The sequence below is a fragment of the Bombus affinis genome, chromosome 9, assembly GCF_024516045.1.
Source record: "Bombus affinis isolate iyBomAffi1 chromosome 9, iyBomAffi1.2, whole genome shotgun sequence".
Classification (NCBI taxonomy): domain Eukaryota; kingdom Metazoa; phylum Arthropoda; class Insecta; order Hymenoptera; family Apidae; genus Bombus; species Bombus affinis.
The window spans coordinates 7,505,848-7,528,280 of record NC_066352.1 but is presented as its reverse complement, the minus strand read 5'-3'; the positions used below and the strand labels follow the sequence as shown (position 1 = coordinate 7,528,280).

Below are 22,433 nucleotides of genomic sequence, written 5' to 3'. Positions count from 1 at the left end.
TCTCGAGCCACGAATCCCTCGTTCTTCTTCTATTTTTGAGGGTAAGAGCGATGGCTTTCACCCTTTTTCACGAAAGGCCTGGCGCGTGTACAAAGTGACGCATTTCTCTTCTTTTTGCCTCCTTCCATTGATTTTCTTCCTTTTTTCTCTTTCTTTTCCTTTTTCTTTGCGCCCATGGCATTTCGTCTCCGCTAAAACGTCTGTTTACTCGTTCATTATTCCGTTGAACACCTTCTAGATGACTGTCATAGCTAAGTTCTAATTTCCAATCGAACATCTAGACTTTTTCACTTCGTTGCAATGTAGATATAGTTAATAGGAGTAGAAACCGATGATATATACTTTTCATTTCATTGAAACATCATCGTTAGAAATAAAAAAACAATTTTGCATTTCTTATTAAACCGTAGAAATTCAATTAATTATTAATTAATTATTAAGTACTAGGTCCACTTCCACGTAACTAGCTTTTAAGATCAAAATATCTTGTCGTATCATATTTTTTCATACACTATGTGTTACACCATTCTTCCTACTTTTCTTTCGTATACATTTCATCGATTTGACAAATTTATTTCTCCTCTGTGAAAACTAAATTCTTTTACTAATATCAGAATCAATAATTTTTTCTTTCATTATTAATCTCTATCAAGCACTTTGTTATCGATTTACAGACTTTTGAAATTCTCGTTGAGGGTCAATGACATTAATCTCTTAACTTTAATATTCCTAAATGTTCTTCGTTAATATCCCTTCATGAGTCGTTGCTTCAGTTTGTATCTTTAAAACGACATTTCGTTACGAATATTAAATTCAGTACGCCTACATCAACATAAGCAGACAAGTCCCGAGTGAACTGGGAACTAACCCAATCGCGGGAACGGAAAATTACATCGACGCGACGCCCGCTGGATTATTTAGTTGGAAGAAAGTTCCCACGTCCTAATATTAGAGCGCTGTTGAATTGACAGGCCTCGTACACTCGACAATGCGACGACGGATTTATTTTCAACTTCATCAAAATTTCCCTAGATACCAACGAATTCCGACAACTACACCGTGCTATGCAAGTACGATGAGAAATTGACAGAAGACACGTAAAAAGAAGGTCATTTTCTCCCTGTGATCGTTCTTCGAGGATGTTTGAAGCTTGCTTCCGGTTTCACGATGGCGTAAGCTGGCCGACGATTCGTTCTTCCGATATATTTATGCCGTGACGATCAAATTGATTTAGAACCCTCGCGGTAAATTCGACCAATACGCGGTGCGAGCTGCTTAAAAGCCGAGTAAATAAACGCATCCCTCGTGCCAATAACGTGCCACGAATCCCGGACCCAATGTCGAGGGGAAAATGTGGTAGGGTGAAACCTCTTACGGGGATGAAACTCGATTTGCGTCGAACCCTTCGTCTCTCGATCGGTTCAAGGGGATACCTGGCAACGGTAAACAAGAGAGCATGCGTCGCCAGAGATTCCTTTAAATTGCTCGGAATAACTCTTAAGCGATTCTCTCCTACGTTCTTTAATAAATCATGATGTTTAGTATCGAGTATTAATTATATTAGTATTAATTATATTAGTATGGTTATAATGTAGTAATATAAATATGTATGTCCTTGACTTGGAAAAATAGTATGAGAATGTTATCGAAAGATGTGAATCGATATCTTGATAAAAGATGAATTTTTATTTTAGATAAACTCGTATCTTTATGAGTACTATTAAGGAAATGGAATTTAAACGAAGATCAATAGAATCTAAAGATTTATGTATTTCATCTCTTAGATATTGTAATGACTTTAGATTATTTTCGATTATTATTAATTAAATAATTTGTGCATTTTTGTGTGTTACGAGTCTTCTGTTTTTTTTATTTCAGCTTCATAAGCGTATGAATATTCATTATCTGGTAAGAATTTTAATGAAAAGTTGATATAAATGGTTGGTAAAGGTTTAGATGGATATAATAATATTCAATTTTTTCTGTCATTCATATTTTATGCAAAAATATTTACAGTCTGACAATGACAGATACAGTTGATTAACAAGATCATTGTACCTTATGAAGAGTCACAAACATGTAATTTATGTGATCGTAATACTCTGTAAAATTTTCCTTTGTGGATCTCGTGATGCGCGTGCTCAATTTAAAAGATTAAAGGGGCGTTTTTACACGGTGTTTAATGTGTACTGCTGCTGTCATCTCTGTAAAAGTTTCTTTTATGAATTAATGATACTATATCCAAAGCATGTTTTAAGGTATGTTTAAATTTAAATAGTTTTATCTTAAGAATAAATTACTATAAATCAGTTACAATAGTATCACACGGAGAAGCAATTAGCAATAAACGTAATTCAGTATTATGGTACAGTCTAGGAAAGTACGAATTGAGTTAACTCACAGTAATGAGTGCAATATCATTGGCAGTAGTTTGGTTTTCATTAACGTTATTAAGCAACTTCGACGACTGGTATTTCAGTTTTTATTTAAATGAGAAGTAATTTACCTACGAGAATAATTAAAATAATGTAATTGCAGCTAATGAAGATAGCCTTTGATGTTCCACTAGTAATGTGAAATTGTTGTTCCATGAAGTCGATATTGTAATTGTATCGTCTTGTTTCATTGAAGAACGTCTGTAATTGTTCCTGTACATTTGAGCAATTGTTAGATAATGTTTCTCCTTTTATAGGTATTAAAAAAGAAGTCAATAATTTCTATTGAGAAAATGATCAAAGAATTGTGAATAAAGATTTCATAAGAGTTTTGCATTAAACGACATTTAGTTAATTCATGAGTAATTAACATCAAACAAAATATTATATAGAAGTTGTAAATGAAATTATGAATATTTTTATTAAATTCTTCTATGTTTTAAAAAATTAAAAGAATCTAAAGATTACATAAAAAATAGATTTATTTTTTGGAACAGATTCTTTTTGTTTTAATCAATAGTTTAGATGATAAAATTAATAATAATTAAATAAGAAAAATCGAATCTCCTATTAATGAAACAATAGTTTTCTAATTATTGAAATATTTTATCTAATTAATAAAATTAGATTAACAAAGTTATTTAATAAGGCGTATGTGTAATGAGCTATTCAAAATTTTGGTAAATGGATCGATATTAGCAGACAACCGAGAGATACCATACTTAAGTTTATGCAACTATTTACGTAACCATAGACTTAAATTAATGAACGCAAAGGATCATAATATTTCTCCAATATTATAAAACATACCTAAATTTCAGTACATGTACAATCTAATCACCTATCTAACTACGTCCTCCTCATTTGAGGTTGTTTCTAATTTGATTATTTCCATATATTCATATTCTTATGAAGATCATTAAACAAAAAAGATAGAACCTAGATGAAAAATTGTTTCACATACTAAATATTATAGCGAATATTACACTTTGAACGCATACGTCATATATAATATTTTTGCCTATTATATATGCATTTCGTGCATTTTTGCATCCTCAAGCTTCCCATGGATCCATGAAAATCCACAATCCACTTATAACAGTAAACGTAGAAGGTTATTTTATAAAAACTAAAAGTTACCATTACGATCCTCAACCATATTTCTGTGTTTCCAACAGAGACCTAAATATGTTATGTCGAGAAAAATTCACGAAGTCCAATGCATGAAGACAGGTTTCCACACAGTAGATTTACATCGAACCGATCTGCAAACGTTCTTGACAAAGTGCTGGGTAAATAAGAGGTATACGTGGTTACCAACAAGAACGTGGGCTCTCGAATTGATGGTAAGCAATCGGAAAGGCGCAGCTTTCGATGTTTGAAGTCGAACCGAGCCGACGAAACGACGACGAAGAAATCGAACGGGTGGAAACTAGTCTTTTCAGCGAAGCCACAATCAGTTCAAATCGTTCAATAAATCAAACTCGACGAAGTTTTAATTGATCGAGACCGGTTCGAAAGTGGTCGGTGTCTGTCTCTTTCTTGTTCCCAGCTGTTCTCCAAGGCATTTTTCGTACTACTTCTCTTTGCTACTCTTTCGGCTATCGGTGCCCTGAGAAATGGATGGGTTACAGTAACTCGGTAGTAGCCGGTGACCCTCTCGAGCAAAGTTGCCAACCGGTAACGACTTTCCGCATTTTCAAAGCTTTCGATGCTGCCCCAATTAACTTTATAACGATTCGACGAAAGAGCTCTTTAAATCCACGTTCACGTAGTTTTCAAGATTCTTTGCCCGTAATCAGAAAGAAGTATGATACGGAGAGCTTTGTTTAAGAACTGTGCCACGTATACGAGTAAAAAATAAGCGAAATTATGCTTATTAGCTTCTTCTTGGTCGTGATGTATTGTTGAAGCTATGGATGGTTTGATTATTTGTATGGTAATTGGCTTGTATATAAATTGATATACAATAAGGTGTTCTAGGCTTCTTTTGACGATGTTAGTGTTTTAAGAGGAGCAGTATAATAGATATAATATATAAGTTAAGGTTATTTGGATCAAGTTGAACAATTTGTTTGTAATTCGTCAAATCTGACTGCCAGCAACTTCTTAACTATCTACATATATCTGAAAACAGACTCGTTGTTAGTGGCATCCTGCAATTGACACGGGCGGTTTCAGAAAGTAGTGGAGTCTATTATAATGGAATTATATTATGCACGTTTACATCTTGTCAAGACTAACAAGTTTGTTCAACTAATGTTAATATTTTGTGTTGTAATTATCATAATCCAGTAACGTGTGTATATTGTTTTATGTTTGAAAGTTACTTTGTTATGTATGCTATTAGTTTTCACATAGTTAAACATTTATATAAGAATGACCCTCGGACTATTTGAATGGCAGTTAAATTAGAAAGTCGTAAAAAGAAGTAAAATAACGATGAAATAGCAAGGACTGACTTTTTCATTCGTTTATCCACCTATGTACCATTTTAAAATCTTGTACAAATAAAATCTACCAGCCTCTTCTTTTTAATGAAGGTAAAATATTTTTCCCCACACTTGTTAAGCGAAAGAAACATTTGATCCCGGAAGTCGCGGGAAAAGCCGATTATTTCTTTCGAACAGAGCTAATTATGCTTGACTTCGTATCAAGTGGAAAATTTTCAGAAATATCGGAAGCGTAAAGGGGGAAACGGGATTCGGCGTGATCAAATGAAAGCTGAGAAAACAAGGAAGGGGGCTCGAGAACTCAGAAAAAAAAAACATAAGGGACAGACTGCAAAACGTAGAAAACGAGTAAACAAGAGAGAGGGCAAGAAAAGAAACTCAGTTGAACAAATAGAAACAGTCGCGATGCGTGGAGCGCGCGTGATGTAAACAGCGAATGTAAATGGAAAAGCATTGTTCGAAGCTGAAATAAAAAAAAAAGAAGAGAATGTGGAAAAGAGAGACGCAGAGGAACGCGGCCAACACAGCGTTTGCCGCAAGCCTGAATCGTGATCGCGATCGATCGCATTGGAATAACACGCGTCGGTCATTGGCACCGATCAACTGCGATCGTCGAATAACGACGACTGATCGTCGATGCATCTTTCATAAATATTCAAATGTTTGTACAAACCACAGAAGCGTATTTAGTGCATGTACCGCTGCCTCCAATGGTGCGGGACAGGTACGTCGATAATGAAGATAAACGAGGAGTGAAATTCCTCGTGGGAACAACAGATCGTTCTCGATGGGGTGGTACTCACACTGCAATAATATAGGTCACTGCTACCAGGATAAATTACACAACGCTTTTGATAGGATCTCCTTCTATTTGGTATAATTGCGCGACTGTTTATCGTACGTAAATTTTTTGAAGGCATAGTAACAGGAATAAGATCGTTTCCAATATTTTCTTATTCGTCCATTATTTATCGTGAATCTTCGAACGAGTTCGAACTTTAGATTTCATTTTGAAATTGATCAAGCTAAGTTAGATACGCCTAGATATGATTTAAGATCAATGGCAAGTTATTTATCATTTGTTAAAAAGAAGGAAAAAGAGGAAGCTGATATTTCGACAAGAAGACGTAATCATTCGCTGGATATATTAGACTATCCTGCGTTAATTGCAATATATTATTACAACTTTACATGAATTATCATTATGGATTGATTATATGTAAATTATTACATTTAAGTATTATATTTAGTTAATTATGCGAATCATGCTGTTAAATATGCGAATTATGGATGAATTGTACGAATTCTATAAATTATAATTGTAATGTTCTCTGTTAAACGTTACAACATTATAAATCGCAAGATTATATACATTTTACATTTTCTTCTTATTATTTATCGTTGCAATTGTCATACAGCGAACAGACGATATTCTGAGAACACGGTATACAGTGAACTAAAATGGACTGAAATATGAGGCGTCACGTTCGTGATTGCTATTTTATAGCACAAGTTTTTTTCCTGTGACCGCAAAAATGGCTGCAGGGTGACAACACCAGTTCTGTGTTTTGATTCGAAACGCCGACAAAAATACTGTTGCCTACATTCAAAGTTCTCGCTGTACAAACTTGCACCTTTGAAATTGCCCAGTAGGCACAACAAGAACCCGTTTGGACAATCGAATAAACAGTTTCGTTGCGTACGTAAACGCTAAGAGAAATTAAATACGCATAATGAAACGCGTGTTAAATTATTAAACAAAAATTGGATATGTTTCCCAGTTAATTCGTCTATTTGAGGAATATATTTATTTTAAAGCTGTAAATATGCTGTTGAGTTTTTGAGTGAATAATTGCGTGTTTACGTTGAATTTGTTGTGCGCTTTCTCGTTTTTCGGGCAATTAAGCTGCAAAAGTATTAATTTAGGCAGTTTAATCAATTATGACGTTGTTCCTCATAAAATAATAAAAGTTACCAGAAACATTATTTTATCAAATCTGTCAAAACACATTTTTATGTTGCTTGATACTGTGTATTTTAAAATTAAAATATTTATCGTTGATTACCATAAAATATGTTATGGTAAAATTTAAATGTATTCAGTCGTGTTAGGTAATTATTAGATTTGTTTGTAGTATTACGTATCACTAAAGGAACGAAGAATTCAAAATTTATTTCCCACAAACGTTTCTTATTGCATTCTACAGTGATGATCTAAAAATCTGCCAATTACAAAACCATTTTCATGTAAACGAACAATAACTACATAAAACTCGTAAATTATATTAATTGTAAGCAATTGTACTACTATAATTTCGTTATAATTTACGTCTTGAATTAGTTCTTCAAATAAATTCCTAATTTTAGAGAGTAAAATACTATAAAATACTCATCCATTTAATACTACAATGCTATGATATACTGTACTATGTCAGCTGAACAATAAAACATATGTTACAGTATAAATTCAGAACGAAGAAATTTACAATACAAAGTATATGATAGCTTTATGTTTCCACTATATTTTGGGAAAATTAAAAATCTGGCGGTGCATACAGCAAAAAAACAAACACACCCCGTACGTTTCTTTCAGTTGTTTGCAATATGTAACATAAAGTATACGAGAACATTGGATACTTTTGAAAATTCAGGCAATGTTTTAAATTACAAAACAATAGATGTAAAATTTCGTGGCTCCGATTTCCACGTGCCGACAAGAAGGAAAGACCAACTTTGTGTTTCGAAGCATAACAAAACTACTACTGATTCCGCAGGGAGGAAATTATTCTAACTACGACTATATCCATAACCATACGCCGTAAACGGTGGAAATTATTGGACAGTTTCGAATAAAAGTTTGAAATGTGAAATTTCTCGAAACTGGTACACATTGGACTTGGATATTGCTATAAATTTGTAAAACGGAGGTAGTTCAAGTGAGATGTAACCGCGTGGAAAATGAAAACAGCTGAAAAGGGAATATTTGTGATTCGTGAATTCAGTTATTCTGGAGCTCTGAAAATAAATTAAGAAAATTGATCGATGATTTGATAATTAATACTAATAATAGTATAGTAGTATAGTAGATAATTAATACCGATAATTAATACTTAATAATAATTTTATACTAATTTCTACGATTAATTTACAGATATATATTGATTCTTGAAAAATATAAAAGATATCGTTATGTAATTTTCCGCTTGTCTTTCATAACAAGGATTATTTTATATTTTAAAAAGAATAACATTGTTACGGGATTTCTCTGACTTCTGTTCAAATTTTGTCGATTTTCCATCTCTAACATATCCTTTATTTACAGTTTCATCGTACAGTATTGATAGACAATTTTATACAATGTACGATATTCTTGGAATATTCATTTCAGTGTGGTCTCAGTGTGTAAAGTTCTGGAATCAACTGATTATTCTTTCTATTTAATCAATATTTCGTATGGTGGTGAAAATCGATCACCGTTTTAATTGTCTGCCACGATATATACCGGTATTTATACATACGCTGACGTTCCAAATTGTCGAATATTCGTAACAATATTTTAATAATTACAAGTATTTACGCATTTATGAAATAAATCTGAATATTCAAAAATAAAGAATATACATATATACATTTATAAGGGAAACAATTATGACAGAATCGTTTTTGAATCACGTAGACTTTTTAATATCTCATGCTATGTTGAGTTACATCCTGTTTGTCCCTCAAAACACCTAAAAGTTCTTTTCTTTAATATCATAAATGTTTTCGAGCGAAAATGCTTTGTATGTTTGCCGTGGATGTTTGCGGTACTACTGTTATTTTTCAAGTTTTAAAGCATCTCTTGTTTCATTTTAATAGTTAATATCAAAAGTCTCCTCTTTGATGTTGTTATACACGAGGTGTTAACGAATGTAATAATAACGAAAAAGTAAAGTAATGAAAGAAAAATACTGTTCCAGTAATACAACGTCTGGGTAGTGGATATTTGAATACTAAATGTCCTGCTGGATAAAGTGTTTTAATTATGAAGAAATATTTTCTCTATAAGGTATACTATAATTATGTATAAAGAATGTAACGAATAAAAGAATCACTAATCCTAACTCAATGAAAAATGAAAGAAGGAAAGTACAATATTATATCTCCTAAAATATAAAATAATAATCGTTAAAAAAAAAAAGGGAATATTCCATTAATCGAAAATTTCTTGGTTTCTTGATTCGAAAGCTTATGGCTCTCTATTAATTCAGATACTAGAGACTGTAGCATGGCTTCTAGCAGTGAACATCTCAGCCACTTGGTACGGCTGTGTCAACACTAGAATAGAGAACCATTACCGCTAAAAGCTTTGAATTCAAATGCTTTATGTTTCAAACGCGGCATGATTCGTGACATTGGTTATTCACGAGGCTAATGAAGAAAGAATAAATATCTGGCGGATCGATGGTGATTAAAACGAATAGTAAAACAAAGCTAGTGTGAACAACTGAAAAAATAATTTACGCGGAGAGCGTTGTATTCTAGAGATAAAAAAAAGTACGAATTTTCCACAGGGAGTAGAATGTGGATAAAGTGTTGAAAAACAAATCCTAAGGATCGTAAAATTTGCTGAAAAAAAATGTCAAATCTTCCTTTTTCATACTTAACAGAATTGTGGCAGTAATCTTATTGTATCAAATTTTAAACTCTTATTAACACATATTGTACCGTTCTTTTGTTAGCAAAGCTTTTTAGTCTCTGTAAAAGTTCTTGTAATTCAATTTTGATGTTCACTTTACAAGGATTTTAGCTGAAAATGTACTCGATATTTCGATATAAAATTCTTATTGAAAATTATTTCAGATTTTTATTTTCTATTTTGGAATTTTATTCTTTGGTGAAATAGTATGAAACGACGTGATAAAATGATTTGATGAAATGATTCGGATTATAGTTTCTCGCAATTTATAGAAAGATTGCAGGAATATATGTTTGAACTTCTATTTTCCATTTGGCCAGATTATACGTGATCGGATTTTTCACGCGAGCAAAGCTGCACGACGCATTGTCTACTTGAATATTGATTTTACCAAGAATGAACGCGATATTGATCTACACTTGTTAAATCATTGCAATTCGTCAAGCGAAACGCCCCAGAAAACGTAAATCTTATATTCAATAACGATTCCTATGATTCCACCTGTACTATACTAAAAAAGTCTCACGAATGCTTTAGGATTATCGAGGAAAATTCGATGTATCGGTATCCTCACATTTAATGAAGGATATTACAAATTTTTAAAAACGGATTACATTAAATAATATCGCTATTTGTTAAATATTTTTTAAATCTCCTATTAAAAATTAGTAAATGAAACGAGAAAACGAATGAAAAATCGTTATTGTTAAATTTGAGCGGTATTATGAATTTAAATATTATCGATCGTCTGACAGAAGCATCCGGCATTCGAAAAATTAATGGCCGCTTAAAAAGTTTGTTGTTTTCTCGGCGGCCGGATTCACATGGGCCTAAAGAAAAACAATAAAATGATTGTTAATGGTCGCAGGATGCCCTGGTTCGGCAACTTCGGACGGACACTTAACCCCGTCGCTCATTAACTATTTGGATCGCGCTGATTATGCCACTAATTAGTAATCAATATTCAGTATGACCATTAAAGCCACGGAATATCGATACCAGTAATGCTCCTCCGCTTCCGAAGCCTGCTAATGCGACCGTTAAGCGGAGGAAGCCTTCCGAAATAATCGTAATAGCGCTTCCGCATTCAGATTCGCAACACGCGTTCAACGCGGATGACATTTAATGTTGTGTAGTGGTACGCGTGTCGAATGATCGAAATTCCTGTGAATAGTCCCGTAGGAGTTATATGATTCCGATAGATTCCATCTTTCTTTTTCGTAAATTAATTTGTAGATCTTTTGCAAGTCTCATCTCGAATATTTGTTTAACGCGAGAACTACACGTATCCTATTTGCAGTTCAATATTTAAGAAATTATATGAGATAAATAAACAAATAGAATATTTACGTTGATTAAAGATTGCAATCTAACACAACCGAAAATATCTTTTTAATTAGTCTTATATTTACTTAAAATAGTTAAGAATATCAAGACTGTAGACTAGAAATTTTTATAAAGGAAATTCACCGCTGAAAAACACGATTGATGATTTATTGTTTTCTGTGATTCTAATCTCGGTGTATGATCTCACAGGACAATTAAAAAAAAACTATTAATCTTCCTTCTGTTTTCTAAAAAATAAGTTATTACTCATAACGAAACTACACCGTGAATGAAATATTAATCTGTTAAATTGAATTGTGACTTCAAACGAAGCAGACTGATTCCGAACAATTCCATTTATACGAGACAGCGAGCAATCAATTCGAATACAGTTTTGGCAGTGTTAAGCTGTGCGGCGATCATTTTCGAATTATCCATGCGTCATAGGCACAGTTTGAAACAGCCATCGGTCATCTCTCTTTTAAGGGTATTCCATCATGATGGCTGGCAAACAGGGAGAGAGGATTCATGAGATGTCACGCGAAACCTGGAGGATCTAGGGGAAACAGTGATGATGGTAGAGGGGTTGAATTTAAGGGGTCGTTTCGTTGGCGGCAGTCTGCGATTTTCCTTCACCCGGAATTCATTTCTTCAAGTTGTTTAGAAGGGGATGCGTCCTGCCGATGACTCACGAACGCATTACGTGAATTTCCTGCCTTCGTATCTCGTGTCTGCCAGAAATTGCGAGCACAGATTATGAAATGTTATGGAAATCAAGGGTATCCCCTTGTCTGTTGATACATGAAATCGTAAGTAAGATCGATCGTGCAGACCGAATCTTGATTGCTTTGCTAGATAAATGTTACGTTCATGGCGTTGGGGCATCGATGAATAGGAAATTTTGTTACTGATAGAAATTTTAGGGTGAAGCAAATTGATTATGTTCTATGATTATGTATATAACTTGATTATGTACGATGTTAAGTGGAATGTAGTTCGTCCAATCATTCTTCAATACATTCGTTAAATCATTCTTCAAGCTGGGATTTATGTAAAATTCTATGTACAATTGGATAATAGTAGTTTTGCTTTAAGAGACGATTTCGTTTTTAATATAATAATATTGGATATTATACGTGTTTATAGGTATATGTTCAGAATATAATCGAACATAAGAATTTGTTTGCAGATTGATTTAATAAACGTAATATGTAATGCAAAATCTACGATTCATATCTCATATCAATCAGAAAGTATAAGAATATTTAAATAAAACATATTAACAATATAGCTAATGTTATATAGTAAAAACATGAAAATTTGTCTAACCATTCATTAAGAATATATTAATGATTCTGTTGCAAGAAATTTTTGCAAATGCATTAATATATCTTGTCTGTAATTATAAAAGTGGTGTAAGGACATAGCTAGAATTAAAAATATAAATAAAAATACTAAACCTCAGAAAAATTGCATACATGCTGCATACGTTCTTAACCAGACCCAAATCCAGTTGTTAACAAGCTGTAGAACTTTAGGACTCTCACATTCCACTAAAAGTAGTACACAAAAATTCTCTAACTCTATCAAACATCGTATTTAATCATTTTGCCTTTGAACTATCCAAGTAGTAACGCAGTAAAATGCAACGTAGACACTGATGAAAGGCTACATGATCTTGTTTGAACAACTTTATCCACAACGCGACGATAGAGTCTGCGAAAACAGAAAATGACCACTGCTCTGTGCAAACTATGTCTCTGCGCATGTAATGCGGACTTCGCAGCATTCGCCATACCCGCATTACCCTTCACGATGAAAAAATAAATGGGGGCGTGTTAGAGGATGGGGACGCGTCTCATTTCCGTCCTTGTGAAAATACTGGCTCGTTCTATCGCAGCAACTCAGAAGCACGAGTCTGCTATATAGACTTGACCCTTTGCTAACTTACCGACTCTATTTCATCGTTCTCCCCCTTTTCTCATACTCAGTCTTGTGTATCACGAAATGGTTTGACTTTCTTCTTGTTTCACTTTCACTCTCTATGCTCCGTTGAATTGTTCTTGCTGGCCACCTTGGTATTAATGTTCCCGAAGAACGAATGAGCGAACCTGTGATAAGGCACACGCAATGGCGGTCTTTAGCTGCAAACGATTTAGGGATGATAAGAATCCGGCTTTGCAGTTGTACAATGTAAACTTAGATGTGTCGTTGACACGAATTTAAGTTGGAGGTTCGGTGGAATAAGAAGACTGTAGGAAATATTGGCTGCGTGAGTTAATAAATTATTCGATGAGCTTATAAATACAATTGCAATTTGCAATGAAAAATTCTTGCTGCAATGCATCTCTTTGGAAGCATACATGCAAATGTAGCTTGGTCCTTTTTTTCTTTAATTCGTCAGCAAATTTTGTTTCATCTCTTCAGCGAGAAAAACAGAAAAGAAACAAAAACAGAGAATCTGGCAAAATTCTAATTAAAAGAAACAAATAAATATAATCATCTATTTTTTAGATTATAATTGTATGCAAGATTTGGTATTATAATGAACTAGAATACTCTTCAAAATTTTCCTTATTGCTTCAAAGCATATTTGCACAATGTATATTAATACAAGAGTGCAAAACAACCAATCAACACTGTCATCGAGTTATATTGGAAAATTACAGATCGATTGAAATTCAAAAATATTTGAAATTCCACCTGACTGATCCAATTCAAGTCGACAACAGGAAGTTGTTTGCCCTCGTATTTCGTCTCTGTTGGCCTTGCGTTTGCGGTACGATACCGCGCATATATATCGAAAACGCAGCGCGAATGTATTATTTGCCACGTTATTGCATACTCCGTTGAGTCTCCTTTATTGTAGGTCGGTCAAGTGTACATTTGTTGGATATACATATAGACCGACAGGCAAAGATTCAAGGAGCCGGAACATTCGCCCTATTAATTTGCATACTACGTATTGTCACGCGTGGATAGTCTAACAGCGTTTCGTGAAATTACGCTAATAAAATGTTTCACGTACACTTTCCCTTATAATCTTCGAAGCAATTTGTTAAATTGAATTTAAGGTAAATAAGTTGGCTCACAGATGCGTTTTACTAACGCATGCAAATAACATATGTAACCCTTATATTTCCATCAGATTATATTTTGCTTGACAGCAATGAACATTTAAGCACTATTTTACAGAATGATTCTATATAATGTTTGAAATTATATGTACGAAGAAGTCCAAATAAGTAGTGCAAATAAATATTTGTCCATCCATTAATCATCTGTTCTTTTTTTTTATTTCATCTGCTCCTGCTAAGTATGGTAATTTGAAAATACTATTTTATAAAATGCTTCCATATAATGATTCAAATTACATATATTTACATGTGTATAATGTATTATTCAAAAAATCAAGTAAGTAGTACAGATCAATATTTGTGTATATTTGAAATACATATCGTGTGCACCTCATTTTTATTTCTAACTTTACCAACATAATCATGATACTCGTGTCTCATTATGGTACTAATTAAATTTCAAAAAATATTTTATAGAACCCACGTCATATATCTTTGAAAGCTTTTCATAATAAATGTCCAAATAAATGTGCAAATAGCATTTTGTATACACAATTTTATACTTACAAGTGTGTTTCTCAAATTTTTATTAGTGGAATTGTTTCAATGCTTCCTCCATTGATTTCACGGGTCAACATTTGTGACTTGTAACAGGTTCAATGTGAAATATGTCTGCGTAGTTTGCGAACAGACCACATCCGAGCAAGTACTTAAAATTCTTCTCCCTTGTAGCTATATTTCAGTTCGGTAAACACAAAAATTCGGGATATTACACGAACGATACCATTCTCGTTGAATTTGTTGAGGGTTGCGCACCATTTGCGGTTCAATGTCGTCTCCGACGTTGCGACGCGATGCACATCTCGAGCGTGGCACGGATGCATTATTCGCCAGGTTACTGCACGCGTCGTTGAACCGACTCCATTGTAAATTGGTCTGGACGCGTTTGTTGGAATGGTTGCCTAAGGGCGAGAGGACACAGGGTTTACCGCGAAAAGTCCAGGCAAAGGGTGAAACGCGATAAAAGCCCTTATATTGAATACGTGGTTCACATCTCAATATCTCGATGCACGTACTCAATGCGTTATCGATACGTCTAGCCGCTGGCTCGAAGAAAGAGTGATGGACACATAGCAGACCATCTATACATGATCTTCTATCGTTACCGATATTTGCATGTAATGTTACAAAGAGCAAATGATCTCTTTTTACAAATATTCTTTTAATGGTTGAACAAATAGAATTGGAAAATAGAACATAGGTAATTGTACAGCGATTATGAAATACTTTTTTAAGAATTAGACAAATGAAATTAGTAAATAGAACTGGAGTGTAGAGTGACTATGGTATGTTTCCTGATAGGTCGTACTTTTATTTTGGTGAAATTATATTTAATTTAAAAAATTCTAATTTATCTATCGATGGCTTATGTCTGTATATGTAACTGCTAAACAATTAAGACGAGGGAAAGGATATATAGACATTTTTCTATTTTGTTTCTCACGTAGAACACAATAAGGTAAGGTATTTTTCTGTCAAATTTTTCAATGTAATTTGAAAGACACTGTATTTCTCAAATGGAAATTCATATTTTTCCCCCACAGAATCTAAAAATATTGAATATTTACTTTATACATTTTCTAAAATATTGTTCCTTATGTAAAAAAATACTAAAAGCTATGATAATGTGGAAAATTCAAAAGTAATATAAACGAGAGAAATTGAAAAATTCAAGAGAAAAAGAGAATTCAAGAAGAAATTGAAAAGTAACCCAATTAAAGGATAAATTACTTAAAAAAGGGAGAAGGAGAAAAACAATCAAATCTTATGTAATGTGATAAAACTTTGAAAGGTATTAATCAAACTGTGATCAAACTACCAACGAATATTTTCTTTTTATAAAAAGAATTCTTGTAAAAATTGCACTTTCATTAGTGTTCTATGTGGTCCAATTTTCAGTTTGTCGTTGTTGGTGGCGCATCCATGAGCTCAGATTACTTCGATTTCGTAAACAACCCCGTGCCACAATTTCAGGTCGTAAGCTTTGCCTGGTCCCTGTCTAGTTTACCAAAGGTTCAAGCGGATCGAAAATTTGACGTAATTTATCTCGGCTGATGAGATTCGTTGGATCCTCTAGTTGGTAACGTTAACGACCAATCGATCAGTGTACCCAGTTTCCGTCACAACGAATGACTTCTCTTTTCGTGACCAATAAATCGTTAACGCTAGAAATACCAGAGTTTATTTATACCCCTTTTAACATTTCTCTCAGTTTCGTAGTTTCTTATTTTTGTGTCAGAGAATTTAATATTGGTAATTTGTAACTTGTTATTTTTAAAATTAATAATATCAGTTAAATTGTACACGAAAGCCTATCCCAACTGTTTTCACAAGAATGTTGACCTTGCGCTGTTTTTTAAAGCGAAGGTATATTAATGCTACTTTATTTCCTAATTCGATATGATTGTATACTCTGACGTGATTTCATTATGAAATTAATTCCACAATATGACCATAATTTGCATGGTTATGATGTTTTATGTTCTCTTATTGAAGTTTGCTCGTTCTCGCGTACCTGATGAATGAACCCGTATTAATTGCCCGAAGTCACGACATGTCTCCATTACTCTGGAACTCTTTGTAAAAGAACAAGTGGACGGTACATATAAGAGAGAGACCAGAACAGAGCAGAGTAAATCAATGTTTCATCGTTATTTTTCACAAATTGGCCACGCAACGCTTTGACCTGTAGCGAAAATTGAATCAGACCGTGTGTTCTGTTACAAAACGAGAAGGAAAATATTCGACGTACCGTGTTATCCGATTATTCGTTGCTGAATATTTTCCAATTTACGATTTCCCATGTATGAATTAATTTTTTGTCTTCCAAAATTTAGGTAAAATATTCTCTCTATATTTACGATTGACCAGATATATTTTGTAAACGTTGGAAAAAGTGAACAAGTCATAGAAACCGACGTTATTTCGGTATAACTTGAAGGAATGTTTTATAATTACTGTAGTATCGTAAAAAAACCTGATTAGAGATCGATCAAAATAGTGTCGTCTGTCCTTCAGTTATTAGTTTACATTGGGGAAAAAGCCTATGTGACTAAGGTCACTTAGTTCTTGCGGAGTATTGGCATGATGAGATTAAAGAGAGGAAAAAATAACGCTAATGGAGGGGGACGATTTGGGTTCAAAGAGTGTTGATCGAGAAGTGAGAGTGAGTCGAGAGGTCAGAGCTAGTCGAGAAGTCGAAGAATAGAGTTGTTAGCGTTGTCGAGTTACGAGAGTGGTTGAAGTAAAATAAGATTGTTGCGTTTAGTTCAAGTTAAACAACCATCGTTTTTTGTCTAATTAATATCTGTTTAGTTTATTAATTGTAAATAAATTATAAATAGTATCAGGAAAAATTTATACCTAAATTTCCCCGATACTACATTACGAATACAAATATTAGATAATATTTTAATAACGATTACCATTTCCAGAATATAATATGTTACAGTCTGATAATATCAGTGACAAATATCGCTATCGATATAATTTTTTCTCTTAAGAGTTCTTAATACATATAATCTGAAAAAAATATGATCAGCTTTCGATATCAAATTTGCGATTAATAACCGAGTAACTTTCTGTTCGTGCTCATGCGTGGTAATTAGTACACGACGAGATAATTGGGAAGGCGAATTCATACCGAGCTCTATTAGCTGTGCATCCAGGTCGACGAAGCTGGCAGGAAATTTCTGATTAATTAGTGGAAGTTGAACTAGGATGCGGTCGATCCACGTGGTTCGGTATTCTATAATGATTGGCTCATCTTTCAGTTATATTGTTAACTATTGCGAGTAGTCATACTATTTATTTGCAAATAGTAACTTACAGATGCGTTAACTTCATCTTCACATAAAATAAATTTCATATATATTTGAATTTTATAATATTGCAATTCAATACGTATCTTTGATATCCAAATCCTTTGATTCAATTGTTTCTTCAAAAACTTGTATTTTAAATAATTTATAATATACAAATACTTCATTAAATCAATACAAATAACAACTTGTCTGGTACCATAATACCTTTTCATAAAAAAATATTAATTATGGATACTAATGAAACGTTATTTCTTTCTAATGAATAAAAAATGTTACACGTCATTTTATACAAGGTACACTGCTAGTTATTATGTTAATAATATTGTGCTCAGTCGTTAATTCCTAATTTTGCACAAAGCTCGTTGCTAATAACACGAGGATCGTTCATTATAATATTCATTTAATAATCGCGACAAAGAATATAAAAAAGGATTCTTCTTTTATGTTACACGTAATATAATGTCATAATTGATGTTTCAGAAAGGTTTTTTTAAGTCATTCGTTAACTGCTTGAAATAAACGTGTAGGTTCAGGCGACGAACGAGCACGATGACGCCCGTAAACGTCGTTACGGCTGCCCTATTTCCGGACCCCTGGGACTTGCTAATTAAACTGGCTAATAGACGGTCCAGCCTTGGCTGGCCATCAATCGATTTAACTACAAATTCAATTGAACCTTACTTATTGGACGGGAAAAATAATTACTTGTTCCAAAGGTCCTCCTCGTTAGATCGATTCAGATTTTTACGTTGTCTGTGAAATTATGGTTTAACGAAAGTAATTGCGCGCCACATTCGTATTTGTAATTAAAATATATTAATATGTTCCGTGCAATATATGTATAGGCACTGGTATGAATGTACGCATAAGAATATGAATTCCAATAAAAACTTGTTGTTTGCGAATATCGAACATTCTTTATTTTAAAATATTACATGTATTTCTACAGTAATTACTAAAAACTTGTATAATCGGATTTACAAGGTGGTTTGTGAAAAAATATTACTGTGAACTATCGAAACAGTGAATAAAAATCCTGAATCTATAAAAGCTTTTTTTTGGTATCTATATATGTGCAATATGACACGTTGAAATTTAGTAGTATCCTTTAAATGGATATATTGTGTAATATATTGTGGATATCTTGTGAAATAAAAGGGTTAAATTTCATTGTTTATAAATTAAATTTACCACACATAAATGTGACTAGTATAATTCGTAATAACAATTACAACCAGGAACAATTATTTCCTCAAGGAAATATTCATCAAGAATTACGTGTAAGATGAACAAATATGGTAAAGAAACAGATTATTTTTAATATGTTTCTCAATGTAACAATGATATTACATAGAAGTGATATGTAAGATATGTGATGCATTTCGTAATATTCGAAAGGAATCCTTTGAGGAATATGTTAAACTCGACTTCCATGAAACGACTAAAACGTATATAAAATATAAACTGGAATCCTATAGAAGATTTCCGCAAGTCGAAGATTCCATGAGTATTCAATTTGTACAAAAGAAGATCGTAGGTATTTCAAAGCAAACTAAGTTGAATAAATCAGAGACTGTTTCAGAAGCAACAATTTGATACGGCGATATGAAAGCCAGACAGATGCTGTCTGGCTTTTTTTCTGCTCTTGCTCTTTTATTACGACAGAAGACACTTTTAAAAGAGAGAAATGTCAAACGCGAACCGAATGAAATTCAGAGGAGCGATGAAATTCCATGAAACGCGAATCGCCTATAAAAACCTCTTTTAATCTTATACATCGTTTCAATGCATAAAATAGAAATCTAAAAGACATGTTTATGAGATGCAATGTTGCGTCCAACTAAGAGAACTCGTTTTATTATCAAACATCCTAAATATTTTGAAAATATAAAATTTCTTTTAATATTACAGTGAATAGGAAATAGTATTTGTTTTTGTTCTTTATTCAAGGAAAGAAATCAATTATTTGAACTAGAATTTCTATTAATTAACTTTTGATTTTTTTATATTTTTATATATGATGATATTCTTATAGAATATTCCGTTTCTGTCATCCAAATGTTCTTCAAGTGCCACTATGACTCGATTCTCACTATTAGATTGTTTCTCGTTAACAAATCTTATAGAAATGTGGAGAAATTATCTTATACAAAGAAGGTTATGAGAACTATTTTTATCACACAAATTTTATATAAATAACTTTGCTACAAGCTATACATAAAATAGGACCAAAATCATAATAAACATACGTATTAAAATCACTCCTATCGTACTACTCAAATCACTTTCGTAACACTATTTCGTTCAATAAAAAGTTTCTAATCTGTGAATACTATAATTTCACATAATAGCGTGCTCGTAACAACGTCTTAACAAAAACTTGATGGTATAGAGCAGTAACGCAGCGAAGGTACATTTGACGGTCCCTGAAAATAAAGCGAATGATAACCTGTAGAATTACGTTATTATCTTTAGAAAAGGATACACTTTCGTCGGGGTTTTTCTGACACATAATTCACCATGTTTTTCCATCCGCGGCATTAAGAAGAAAACGTGACTCACGACGCACGGCTATAATATTTTCCCGGCTTTGACTTGGCACAGGGTTAATTGCGCATTGATAACTAACGAGCTTCCTTTGTGCAAATTTTCGGTAGAGACGAAAGATCCCGGCAAATTTCATTCGACGCGCCGGATTAAGCGCTTTTGCCTCAGCCTCTGGAACGCGAATCGCTAATTCGCTATGCACAATCGTAAGTTTAATCCAGCGTGACTCGACTTACATATTCTACACATTACTTCTTGCGCTATGATACCTATACACCCGCAGTCTGACAGAAAATCAATAAATGCTTCTTTCGTTTCCTCTTTCATAATGCCACTAATGCGATAACGTCTACACGACTGTACATCAGTGAAAAGTTAAAATGGTAGTTTTTCATTTTCGTTAAGCATTTGGAACGTCATATAGGGTTTGCTTCAGATCTACAAGTATCTATAATATTTCTATTCTGTTTTAATAGATACGTTTTAACATCGCATTAAGTACACCTATCTGTGTGATTATTAGCGACGATGATAAAAACTGAGAATACTCTGGAAATTATATTTTATTATAGAACATCGTATCTTTCAGAAAAGAGAAAACTTTTGAAATTTAATTACTTTCGCAGAGATCTTCATTTAGAGTTTCCTTAATCTGGAATTTAGAACGTCACTGTATATTTAGAACGGTTTAAACGAATGTCTATGAATTTTTACAAAATTCTACAAAATCTACAATTTTTGTGATCGAACATTATAAGCAGAATTTTATTCCCTTACGACAAAAATTAGTTGAAAAATTCGTGTAATAAACGATGTGAAGACGAAAGAGCTTTTTAACGATTTTTGATCATTAACGGTTTGACTTTTAATATACTTGTTAATTATATTATATTTTCTATATTTTACAAACTGAAACATTATATAAAATACGTAGTATTGCATATATTTTTAAATTGATATTAATTGCGTCAACTTCTTAATTTAACTTGCACACTAATTTGGCTGCTTATTGTTAACATTAAGCTTGTGCATACGAAATATCACTTTTCCAAAATATGGATAAAACTTGAAGCTTTGCTCGGTGAGAATAACGCACATAGCGAGTAATATTGACCGGTTAAATTTAAATTTCGAAAAAATATTTTATATGCGCCAACCTGATATATATGCTCATACGTATATGTGCATTAAGAAGTTTTGAAACATTCCCGCTTTTCACAGAATTTGAATATTTAGTGTAAATTGACCTCCATTCAGCTACATGTACTTTCTGATAGAAGTTGTAATATATCGAATAAAACATTCTTTCCTGTGTTTTAACGATTATCGAATTTGTTCCAAATATGGAAAAAATACAATAATGTAATATAACGTACAAATATAACTATTAGAATAGACAAAATAGATGAAAATATAATATAAATAAATATAATAATTCTCTCAAGATCTTTTCAAGTAATAATCTCTATATTCTTTTTGTTGCAGTTTTATCAGTTATTGGAAGCAAGTCAGGTAGCTAACACCACGCTCACGTATCGTCACGTGACGGTTTTCGCGCCAACAAATCGAGCTTTCCAAAAGTACAGCGGAACTACGAAAAACTTGGTTCTCTACCATATGTGTAAGTACCTTGCGTGTTCTTGTCACGTTCATCCGAAGGTTTTTAAAAAGACTCGGGAAGTGTTTGCCTCGTTTTCACCGAAAGAAAAAGAAAAATGAGACATTGGCTCGTTTGTGCATTTAAAAACTATTTGGCTTGGATAGTCCGTACTTTTTCTTTACTATTGTTGTACTTAGAAATTTAGGAACATAATGGATGTAAGATATATTCTATTTGAAATGTTCTGTATATTCTTTTATGTTTTTTATATACAAAATTAGCTACAAGCATTAACATAGTTTTACTCTAAAGTTACTGAAGTGGTCGAAATATTCGATTTCTTTTACTGTTTTCTTGGCGTCGAATTACAAAACCGTTCCATCATTCACAAACGTGCTCAGAAATACGACGGTCATGTTCATTTTAGAAGCTT

General features: G+C 33.0%; 1 protein-coding gene across 3 annotated transcripts in view; it reads left to right on the top strand.

Annotated features, from left to right (window-relative positions):
* Positions 1 to 22,433, top strand: part of LOC126920004 (fasciclin-1) — a 382,295-nt gene that overhangs the window by 225,097 nt on the left and 134,765 nt on the right. For all 3 annotated transcript variants that reach the window (XM_050729812.1, XM_050729813.1, XM_050729811.1), the window contains exon 2: positions 21,886 to 22,021. In XM_050729812.1, the coding sequence (XP_050585769.1) occupies positions 21,886 to 22,021 (136 nt within the window). The remainder of the gene's footprint in view (positions 1 to 21,885; positions 22,022 to 22,433) is intronic.